General features: G+C 33.8%; 1 protein-coding gene across 1 annotated transcript in view; it reads left to right on the forward strand.

The window, feature by feature from the left end:
• Positions 1 to 12,316, forward strand: part of RTTN (rotatin) — a 90,254-nt gene that overhangs the window by 58,803 nt on the left and 19,135 nt on the right. The window contains exons 35-40 of the mRNA XM_075494294.1: positions 6,001 to 6,112; positions 6,903 to 7,101; positions 8,159 to 8,249; positions 9,266 to 9,419; positions 9,574 to 9,711; positions 10,683 to 10,894. Coding sequence (XP_075350409.1) covers positions 6,001 to 6,112; positions 6,903 to 7,101; positions 8,159 to 8,249; positions 9,266 to 9,419; positions 9,574 to 9,711; positions 10,683 to 10,894 — 906 coding nt within the window. The remainder of the gene's footprint in view (positions 1 to 6,000; positions 6,113 to 6,902; positions 7,102 to 8,158; positions 8,250 to 9,265; positions 9,420 to 9,573; positions 9,712 to 10,682; positions 10,895 to 12,316) is intronic.

Genomic DNA, 12,316 nt, shown 5'->3' on the forward strand with positions numbered 1-12,316 from the left:
TTTTAATAACTGAGGAAAAAGTATACTCTAGTTTTAAGCTAAAATTTCTCTTCTTCAGAAATGTTATTACTGAATTTGATTTTCATTTATCTAAAACACTCCCCCCCCCCCTCCCCAAACCCCTTAGGGTTATTTTAAACACAAATATTCAAATTTGACTACTTGAAACTGTCGTGGTTTAGCTTCAGTTGGCAACTAACCACTACACAGCCACTCAGTCACCCTCCCCACCCCCTGCTGGGATGGGGGAGAGAATTGGAAGAGCAAAAGTAAGAAAACTCATGAGTTGAGATAAGAACAGTTTAATAATTGGGAAAAAGAGGGGAAAAAAAATATATAAAATAATAATAGTAATAATAACAAAAACAACAACAGTAACAACAACAACAATAATAATAATAATAATTTGTAATGAAAAGGAAACAACGAGAGAGAGAGAGAAGGAGAGAGGAACAAAACCCAGGTTAAAAAAACAAGTGATGCAACCTCTCACCACCCACCAACTGATGCCCAGCCAGTCCCGGAGCAGCAATTGCTGCCCCTGGCCAACTCCCCCCAGTTTCTATACTGAGCATGGCATCATATGGTATGGAATAGCCCTTTGGCCAGTTTGGGTCAGCTGTCCTGGCTGTGCCCCCTCCCAGCTTCTTGTGCACCTGGCAGAGCATGGGAAGCTGAAAAGTCCTTGGCTAGTGTAAGCATTACTTAGCAAGAATTAAAACATTAGTGTGTTATCAACATTATTCTCATCCTAAATCCAAAACACAGCACTATACCAGCTACTAGGAAGAAAATTAACTCTATCCCAGCTGAAACCAGGACAGAAACTAAAATAAATGAAAGTGCATGTAAATCAGAAGGTAGATGCTAACATGAATACTGCTTAAAAAAACATTTACATAAGAATCTCAGGTTGATTAAAAGCAGTTGTTTCTGAATTGCTTTTTACTGAATAAATTGAGTGCCACTTTCTTATAGGAATGAAAGTTGAACAATTTTCATCTTGTTTTATTCATGTTACTTGAGGGAAAAATTAAATTTCAGCAATTCTTATCAGGGTTGAGTGTGTAATCTACTTAAAGTTGTGCTTGAGTTCTCATGAAGAGTTGAAGAGTTCATTATGTGAAATTGCTTCAGCTTCAGTAGCTTAACAAAAGAAAAAAGGAAAAAATAATTTGGAATCTACTAGCTCAAATTAATGTATATTTATTTACATGTGTAAAGTAGCATCATAGTTTGACATAAAGGCATAGCTCTACAATTCCATTTAATAAATGGACAACTAATTATTTAAAGTGGAAAGCACAGTGTAATACCGATACGCTCATTTGTATCAGTCTTCCAGATGTTGTAGACTTCATATTTGCTAAGATTATGCTCTTACAGCTAATGTAAGAGAGTTTTATTCAAGTTTGTTTTTTGTTTTGTTTTCCTTCTTCCCCTGATACATACAAAGATTTCACACAAAAACTTTTATTGTCATTTATAGAAATTAATTTAATTTCCATTTGTCCTTCATGGACCTTTTTAGCAGCTGCAAACTTTTTTTTTTATTAACTAAGTTTCTTACCTTTAAAAAAATACCAGTGCTGACATGACAGGTGGTAAGTTTCCAAGCTGAAAGCCAAGATGCAGAGGTCTTGGATGATGTTCCAATGCCAGTATTAGTTAGGAGAAGAAAGATAGAGGAAGGGAACTGAGGCTAAATACAAACTGTATTTCAGAGGGCAGTTAAAGACTATTAAGTGTCTGACTAGTAAAGTTTGGAAATACTTTTAAAAACTCAAAATTGTCCTGAAATCAGGCATTTGCAATTTATTCCTATGTAACTTCACATTTTATGTTCCTACAGTTTGGTCCAAGGCTTTCCATTTTGATGTATGAGAAAAAGAAATACATTTATGAAGTAATTACCAAAAGTTTGTAGAAGTTTGTCTCTAAATTTTATATATTGATGGTACCAGGAAGATGTAGTTATTCCAAGCCCACTAGATGGCATGCTTTCCCCATCACAGTTGAAATAGAGTCTGCAGGTCCTAAGTGAAAAATGTTTTGGTTTGGTTTTTTGGTTTGTTTTTTTTTCTTGTGTATGGTACAGATTTGATGACAACAAGCACAAATAATCGAGAGTTACCAGCTATCAAACCAAGTAGAATTGTTTCTGTCGGAAGCTCTTCTCTGATATTTTAATAACGTAAAAAAAAAAAAAAAAGTTATTCTAAATTTGTGCATATCCTTTCATTTCATGAATGTCAGTCTAGGGAGCTGAAACTGCTTTTTGCTTCAGTAAGCCACATCCTGGACGTCTTTGCAGAATCGAAAGTGATGTCTTTTTACTGAATTATGTTAATTTCTTTTCTGTGAAAAGGTCTGCTGGATTTTTTTTTATATTTGAAAACAGTTCTGACAAAAAGAAAAAGACATTATTAGTTTTGTCTGTTTTCAGATTTCATGTAATCAATACTTTAATTGAGCTATCTGCTATCAAAGGCTGATTTCACGCAGGGTTCTTAAGTGATAATAGTATCTAAATTACTTTTTGGCTTCATCTTTTTTTCCCCATCCCCAGATTTTTTCCCAAATTTGCAGAAAGTAAAATTGAGAAAATTAAAAAGCAAGTATATTGATAACAGAAATTATTCTTTTTTTACTTTAGTCTATAAAATAGTCTGTCAGAGGTCTTGCAGAGGCCATAAGTACAATTTTGCCCATTTTATAGAGTAAAGAATAGTGATGTGGGGATGAAAGCAACGATTCAAGGTCATGTAAAAGACAGCAGCAGAGCTGGATTGTCTGTACTCTGTTAAGTCACATGCACTTTATTCAGTGTCTTTAAGATCTCGGTGGATTACAGATTTTTGTCAAATTTATCTATATTTTTCTCTAAACTGGAATGTGGGTACTGCAAAAAGTCTAATTCTGAGAAGATTAAAAATCTTTGTCTTTTATAGAAGTCATAGTTTAAACATTCACTTAGGTTATCATTACAGAGAACAAATCCTTATTCTAATTTTAACCAAAATGTTTGTTTTGTGTTTAGTACGTATGATTGAGAACACCAATCAGCACGGAGTTAGCAACTTTCTTCACACTGTGTAAATACACTAGGGCTGTTCTGTGTCCAAGGCTGCTTTGCAAAATGAGCAGTTATTTAAAAACTTGAGGTAAAATTGGTGCAGGTTAAAGATCTACAGACATTTCGCAGATAGCTTTAAGTCATGGCCATTCTTTCCTATAAAATCTTCTTGCTATTTTATAAAAATGTGTGCTTTATTTTCTGGAACCATGGTTACCAGAGTGCTATACAGTTAAGTGATTTAAACCTTTGAAAAGAGAACTGAATAGAATTAATCACTGCAAGCCTATTAAAGCAACGCCAGAGGGATTTTTATACTAGAGGTTAAGAAAAGACCTTTTATTCATATCTAGTAGATAAACGGCAAAACCCTCACATTTTTCCTGTATTTCCACTCAGACAATTTTTGTATTCTTTTGTATTAGTTCTAATCTGGACTCGTCATCTCCCCCCCCCCCACAACCCTTTCTTTTCTCCAATTAAACCCCCTTCCAAAGTCTGTTGTTTAACTGTTAAGCAACAGAATGCTTCATTGCTCTCAAAAAGAATGTGGTGGCAGTAGTAAATATCCTTTACTAGATACAATGTCCCAGACCCCAAGTTCATCCTTATCAAAGGTGATTTATAAAAGTGGTAATATCTTTTCTTTCCTGGAAGGCAGAACATTGTGGCAACAACTTCATTGTGTTACTGTATGTTTTCTGTTAAGATAGCAGAAAATTTCCGGTTTTAACCCATGTCTCACTGTGAAGCAATTACCAATGAATGTTCCATCAGTGCAAGAAGCTGATATTTTTCTAAACAGATAAAGCTTTTATTGATTTTTTTTTTTTTTTTTTTTTTACATATCTAAGCCCTTATTTTTATTTCTTTGCCCAAAGTGTTTAGACAGTTTTAGAAGATGGAGAAAGAATTGTTGTGCGATGTAGAAGATATTATTTACTAATATGTGAAAGCTTGTATAAATGCATAATATCTTTAAAATTATTCTCAGCATAGTAATAATTCCTTTTAGGGCTTTACTTGTGGCAGAAGAACCATGTACTTTTTGTACTTTTTAAGAAAGAGAGTTTTTTGCCATTTATTAGAATGCTTGGAATTGAAGTATAGGGCTGAATAAATGCAGAATTTACCATGTGTCAAGAAGGATTGATTTACTCTGATATAAACAATCAATTTTAATAATTATTTAAATCAGCAAGCATGAAACTTTAATAATTTCAATTGGCAAATATGAGGTTTATTTGTATAATCTAACCAGAATTTGAATTTCCATTGGTTGGTACAATTTGGTACTGCATTTTGCTAACAAGACAATTACTTAGCCAAGCATGCCCTAGTGTTTATGTGACCCAAGCTATACGTGAATCCTGGGTTTCAGACACGCACCCCAAATCTTACTGTAGCTTATGTGTTACAATAACCTTCCAGCTTTTTTGAGGAACAACTGAGCATGCTTGAGAAGATTCAAGACTGTAGGATGGACAGTAGTGGGAGACCAGAGGAAAATAGGGGAGAGAAGGGAGTTACAGCATGGAGGTGGCAACCTTTAGCTCATGCAGGGACTCTGGTCTCAAGTAAAGATGTGCTGATAGAAGCCTAACAATATTTGGAAGTGATGGGGGGTGGGAGTTGGGGTTAAACCTTCTAGGGCATGAGAAAAGACTCAGTAGAGAGTTTCAGTAGCTCAAAATGCTGCTGAGTAAATCAAAGGTGAACCTGGAAAGCAATGACCTAACTGCAAGGATACAATAGCTAGGAAGGGAGTAATCTGTGATTTCCTTCCCTCCACCCTTTTTGTCAATTAAGTCACTTTTGACTTTTCCTTAGGTAAAAAAAATATTCCAGCTGATATTCTAATAAAACTTTAAAAGAAAATCTTTGAAATATTTCAGTCTTCCTTAGAAAGCTCACTGTGAGGAAAAGTCTAATAACATCCTTCTTCAAGCTGTGACTGTTTCGGGATTTCATTGGATTCCCCAACGTTCTGTATTCTTTGCACTGTATAGTGACTCTCTTGAAGAAAATTTATCTGATGTGAATTGTCCAGCTAGAAAACAAAAAACAGAAGTGAAAAAGTAACCTGACATGGGAGGTGCTTATGCCATACTTTGAAACAGGTCACAGGTCTTGTTGTGTCACAAAGGCATATTATTAAGCTGCAGACTCTAGGTCTTCTCATCTCAAGCATGTGGCTTTAAACACAGTAGTAGGAGCATCAAGAACTTTTGAAAGCGTGCAAAATTAATATGATAGATAATGTAGAATTGGTAGAAGGAGCATGGTAGTATGACAGTAAAATTATCTACTGTCATATAAATATCTCATCTCTTCACCATGAAATGAATACATATAAAGATCACAGGACTAAGGTTAAGAGAATTATCCAGAGTTGGAAAGACTCTGGAACTTCAACTTTGGCTGATGACTAATGCGCTTGTGATATTTTTATCTGTGTGTGTCCTGGTACAAATGGACAAGTGCTGATGTTCTCAGTAGAGCAAATAGTCCATGAAAAATTTGAGTTTAAATGCTTCAGTAATGCCTTGCTATTTTTGTCCAAACGTAGATTGAGTCAATTATATGGATGAAAAAGAAGGATTAAGAAGAGGAATTTCCAGTAACATGAGCATTGATCAGTTTTTCTCTGAAATGTTTCAAGCTGTTCATATTGCACATCTTTCAATAGTTTAAATTATTGGATGTTTATAATTTTTATATATATACATATAGCGAGCAAAATTTAATCAAATTGGTTTTGAACAGTAATTTTTACATCGTTTTTGGTTTTGTGAGTTTGTTGGTTTTGGTGGATTAGTGGATTGGGGTGGCTTTTTTTGTCTCCTCCTCCCCCCAGCAAAATATAAATAAACTCTGCTCCATAAAAGCTGGAATCAACTAGTTTCCTTTTTATGTCTTTCTAGATTCGGTCTGCATCACCATCACTGGGGAGTGTTACTGAGCTTCAGGCAATAGTCCCAACAAATTCAACCCGTTTTATTCCTGAAACTGTAGCTGATCGGCTTACGGCACAAGGTAAGTCAAGCTTTGAGTTTGTGTACATAATGATGAATACAATGTATTAGCCTGCCCATGTTCCAGTATTTGTACATGCATATAAAGCTTGCGTATTGCTGGAACAATCACCATTGATGCTTCTAGTGGTTGTTTTGGAAGACAAACACGAAACACTTCATTTAAAATGAAATAGGGTGAAATACATTTGACACAAATAAGTGAAAATGGTTGATACCGCTTGAAATGTAACTCAAGACTTAGGTTCTATTCCTGTCACCCAGTCACCCTCTCAAAACATTCAGTTTTGGTAAAGCTGTCATATACATACATGCACATGCACACAAACACATGTGCGCACATGCGCACACAGAGATGTATGCATAATTCTCTTTGTATGTAGAAAGATAAAATGTATATATAGTGTAAAAAAAAAATATAAAATTATGTATATGGAAAGAGATATCTACAAATATAAAATATTTTTCTGTTAAGGAAAGAAGTAAAAATTTATATCTTTCCAAATTTACTGTTTATCTTTAATGATTATTAGTGCCTTGTAGAAGGAACATTTTATTTCAGAACTATTTTAAATAACACTTTTCCTGTATCTGATTTCTTGGTTGTTTTTTGTGTGGGTTTGTTTTTTTGTTTTGGTTTGGTTTTTTTTCCTTGTTCCAGAATATACTGTTTTACATGTAGAGGGAACTTGGATATTTTATGAAAAAGTAAAGGCAATTTGTTTTATGTAACTACTCTAATTAATCTTTTGTGTTTTTTCTTTTTCTTCTTTTTATTAAACACATTCTAGGTCAAAGTGATACAACCACAACAGAATCTCCAAGTCAGCATGACTCTCCCATGTCTGCTACTCTGTCTAAACAGCATGCTGTAGTCACACCTGCCCTTTTGTCAGCTGTTTGCAGCCTTCTGCACAATCTGCTGGTTGTCACACCAAAAGATACCGGAATTGCTCTTCAACAAGCACATTTGCTAACAGCTCTCAGCAGGTATGACATCAGTAACTGCTTAACTACCAACAAGGTGTAGCAATAGAGATGAAAAGTTTGAAATGAGATCTACCAGTGTTTCTTACCAAAACTGTCAAATATATTGATCACTTCTTCCTTCTGAAGTGTTCAAAAATGCCTTTTTTAAAAATACAATCAACAAAAGAAAAGAATTTGGATTATTTCTTTTTTTCACAGAAAAGGTAGTCATATTGGCGATTCCATTTGTGGTGTCTGTCTTCTACAGGACTACTGTGTTTCTCTGGTAATGTTCTAGGTTTTTGTCTAGATGGTCACTTAGTCACCCTTTTTGGAGGGGTAATTTTTAAATTTTTTGTTTTCTTTAGTAGAACGGTACATGATATAGTCAGGTATTCAGAATTGCAGATCATTTCAGTTCATTTTATAATTTTCTTCTTTGAATTGTATGCAATATTTTGAGGATGAGCCAAGGGCTGTCACACTAATAGAGAGTAAATAATGCTTGCCAGATTTGGGAAAGTATTAGATGATAGGCCCTAGTGTTTTGTTTCTTTTTTAAAGAAGGAACCACTTCAAAATAGTCTTCAGATTGTATTCCATGTTTCCACTTGCATCATAACATTCTTTCATCTGTAGAAAGTGTTTGGAAGTCCTGAAGTGAAGCATGAAAATTAGTTCATTTTTTTTTTAAGGTTTTCAAGAGCTTTTGTAGTTGCTCTTCGTACTGCAATTAATGAAAAAAACCACCCTGTGTTTGAATACAGTTTGTATTATTACAGAGCTGTTTATTCTTCTACAGGAAGGAAAATAAGCAATCAAATATAAACAAATAATATTTACCAGTGCAGTAACAGCCATTGGAATTTATGTTAGTCTAACTATTTTGAAACAACTTACTGCTACTATAGTTCCCATCATGCTAGACTTACTGCTAAACACCTCTATTTTAAGAAAGTTCATCATAATGTATTTTTACTCTGTTTGTTTAAAATGTTCTCTTCTGTGGAATGTTAAGTTAGTACAATGTTTAATTATTTAAGTATATTTCTAACCAACTTACTTTATTTTATTTTAGTCTTGTAAGTGCTAATTTGGTTGAGAGATGTATCCTGGAATTGAAAGCTCCATTGGGTCATCCATGTCATATAGAACATGTAAAAGCTCAGGTTAGAGAAGCATTTGTTACTTTCTAATTTTTTTAAATTATGAAATTAATTATGTGTGCATAATCTATATTCATTAACATAGTCCAGACACACTGCTATAGGCTACATTCATGTGAATCTCTGTGCTTTTGACAAGGTTTAAGAGAAAATAAACTGCTTTATATTCAACACAGAACAACTCATTTCTGTGTTAGAACTATACCTAGAACCATCAAACTGGAAACCAATTGTGTTTTAAAAATACAAACTGAGTTTAGCAGTTAAAGAAATCATGTAATAGAATTTCTTTGTATGGTACTGAAGTACGAGCCAGATACAGTTACTGACACATTTCATATTTAGTTTCCTCAACAAAACTCCTGCTTTGCTTTGTCTCCAATCCTGCAGATACTTACATAGTTCTCAACTAATTTTGATGTGTATAGGGTTACTGCCAATGGAACTATTTTTGTATCAAATTTAACTCTGTATATATAACATATAGTACATACTATGTTCATGGCACAGCACCTTTTTAAAGCTTCTGCTGCTCTGCATTCAGATTTACTTTGAAGAAAGATACCGAGGTTATTAAGAAAATGTGTTTCTGCAGAAATCTTGTGAGAATAAATAAATAAATAAATATGTCAGGAATACGTTTTTTCAGGAAATACACACATATATATATATTTGTCAATATTCATGACCATTTTTATGTTTTTCTTTGTGAGCTTCCAGAGAATATGATGCTGTACACAGAATGAGAATCATGACTTTCTCACAAGGAATTTTATTCTTTGTCACTAGAAAATTGATTTCACACATGTTTTTCCAGACTAGGAATTCTGTTTCATGTTCTACAGTAAAATTTAGGAGAACAATTTTTAATTTATAGCCTATTATTTCTTTTAAGTGTTGTATATTAATTCAAAATGTTATGGATAAGTTGAGGTAATTTGAGTATTTAAATTTAAAAAAAAAAGTGGAAGGTGCAAATATATGGCTTTATTTCATACCTTTTTAAAAATATTTAACAGGTGATATTACTACTTCAATACTTGTCATCTGTGTCCAGGCTTCTGAAATCATGTTTATTGGTGGACTCTCAGCTTGTAATCCAGGATGAACTGTTGAAACCTCTCTTGGGAAATACCTTCATGATTCTCACCATTCGCTCCAAAGATGGGTTAGGTAATGAAGTACTTTGTTTCCAGTATAGCCAGACGGAGGCAGGTCTTCATTTACGTACCGCCTTCATTTAAAATGACAGCTGTTGTCAGGCTTAGCTATTCAGGTTTGTGCACATGTGTAAATGGTTTGAATTTTTTCTGTTTTATCTTTGCAGATACCGAATTAACATCTATACTTCATGAAACATGGGTAGACTTTTTTAACCTTCTAGCTACATTACTGTGGAAGAGTGGCGAAATATCTTTTCCATCTGTGACAGCAGCCCTTGCAAATCATTGTACAGCAGTAATTGGTAATAACTATTCCTGGATGGGTTTTAACCTAGCAACTAATAAAATAAATAAACAAATAGAAAAGAGGGGCATTCCTGTTTAGATACTATTAAGTCATTACCAATGGCATATCCAGAATGAAAGCCAAATGTGTCCAGAGCTTGACTGACTTTTTCCCTTAATTGGGTATTTATAACTCTTTCTTATATCATCAGACTAACTTTTGAAGTGCCAGATAAATTCACAAGTTTTGTTTGCATATATGGGTTAGTGATTCTAGTTGTAAACCTTAACTAAATATGGTACCTTTGAGTAGAGCCTGAAATGATCCATTAGCACTTCATTTTTTTTCCTTATATGTGTTTGGGTTTTGTTTTTTTTTTCTTTTATACCTTACATAAAATGAAAGTAAAGTTTTGAGGGGAGATAAGAGATATAGGAATTCAAGATTATTATACAGGGTTTTTTTTTTTAATCGTTCCTTCATTAGTTACTTGCCTAGTTAGGGCTCCAGGTCACCAGGATTCTCTGACATGTTTCAGTACAGAAGTATGAGCATAGTCCATTCAAACTTGTGATTTCAGCCAGGTGCATGTTAAGTGATCTGGTGAATCCAAATCCAATTGCACATAAAGCAGCTGATGGGTACTGTTGGTATTATAATGTAAGCTGTTGAATAAAGTGAGGAGAGAGAGTTCAGAAAATTGTCAAACAAATGAGTGATTTAGCAAATGGAAATTGCTTTTTATGTTTTATAGTCAAATTAATGCAGAGCAATTAATTCATTCAAACCTATAAAACTCAAACTTTTCTTCCTTAGATTTTTAAAGACTTATGAAATGCATAGAATTTGTAGAATTCCTTGTGCAGTGCACAGATATAGCTGCTTCTTGGCTCACACACTTTCTTTGATAAGTCTTTCTGAGTTCCGAAGTTAAGCTTTATTGAGAATGAAATCTAAAAATTTTTATTTTTCTGTTTAACCTTGCAGGTACCATTTGTGATTGTATTCATCTGTCAACCAAATATCCTGCTTTATATATGGCTAGCTTACAGTTCCTCTCTGTCCTTTTGAATGAGGAAGGAAGAAGACAGCTCCAAGATAAACAGAGTACATGTCAGAATCCAACTATTAGCTTTCTTCTGGATCACATTGAAGGATGCCAGGCGTCAGTAACTCAACTTGCTTCATTAATTATTCAGGTATTTAAAATTTGATGATGTGATTGCAGGATATATTTTTGCATTTTTTTATTTTGTTAAAAAGGAATGTAGTTACCTAATGAAAAATTGTTTCCAGTTATGAATCAAGACGTCTTTAATTTGAGACATCTATTACAGTCATTTTTGAAATTCATGTAATAAAGCAACTTCTAGGAAGTACCTTGCAAAGCAATTATGCTGCAACAGCATGGTATAAAATCTTTTGTAGAGAAGATGATACCTAGATAGATAGAATATGTTTGGCCAAATACTGATATGCTTTTTTTTTCTGCTTTTCCAAACGTGTAATGAGATTTTAAAGGTTCGAGTTGTAGTTATCCCCATTGTAAATGACAGCATTGTTGTTCTTAATATCTGCCTTTGTCAAAATTGTGAACCAAAATGAATCATTAAGCCTTCTAGTTCATTCCCTGATAGTGTAAGATTAGTGTTGTTGCACTTAAGGAGCATATATTAATGTACTTTCCAAGCTAGTTTTAAACTGTCCAGGTAGCATATTTTCACTAATTCTTTTAGGAACTTGTTGCCTGACAGAATATATATTGGTGACAAGATGTTTTTTTCTAGATACTTATTCTGAGTGTTCTGTCTTAATGTAATCCTGTTATTCTTATTTACGCTTTTATATACTGTCCTAAATTATTCTTTTACCTCCTTTATATTTACATCCTTCACTTATTTACAGACTGTTAAAATATCTTCCATTACTTAGTAAGATGAAAAGTTATATGTGAAATTTGTGTCTAATTTATTTTCCCTCACAAACTGGTTCATCTGTATACTCATTATCCTTCTTTAAATTATGTGCAGTTTGTCACTGTAACAATAATAGTGATCCATGATGAGAAGTGTAGTGTTTGAAAGACGCACATTTCATGTAACATAATGTAGCTCATGATTTCTGATGTTCTGGAGTCAGTGTCTTGTAATTTTTTTTTTTTTAATAAGAATCATATTTAGTACTATTTTGCTATGTAAAACATAATTTTTTCAACATGTATTAGTGCATATTGGATGGTGTAACCAAAATAATGCTGTCTTAGTATCACTTCATCTCATCTTTTCCGATGGTTGCTGAATTATTGTAGAATAACCTAACTCCTACCAAGACTTGTCCTGATCTAGCTAAGATCTGTCACATAACCTATGTTTCTCTGCTGCTGTGTTACGCTACTGTGGCTCTATAGCATTTATTGGGGCATAGTGGTCTGTCCACTGACAACCTGGTGTCTTTTAGGGAGGAGAAACTTCCTAAGAGGATCTTTCTTGGCATCACTGTATAGGCCACTAAAACGACAATTCCCTATCTCTTTGGCAACTAATTCCAGATAATTTAAGTGCATAGAGATTTCCTGTGAGGACATGATTTTCAGGGACTCTAACAGGAGGACAGGGGCACTT

Source organism: Mycteria americana, chromosome 2 (genome assembly GCF_035582795.1).
Source record: "Mycteria americana isolate JAX WOST 10 ecotype Jacksonville Zoo and Gardens chromosome 2, USCA_MyAme_1.0, whole genome shotgun sequence".
NCBI lineage: Eukaryota > Metazoa > Chordata > Aves > Ciconiiformes > Ciconiidae > Mycteria > Mycteria americana.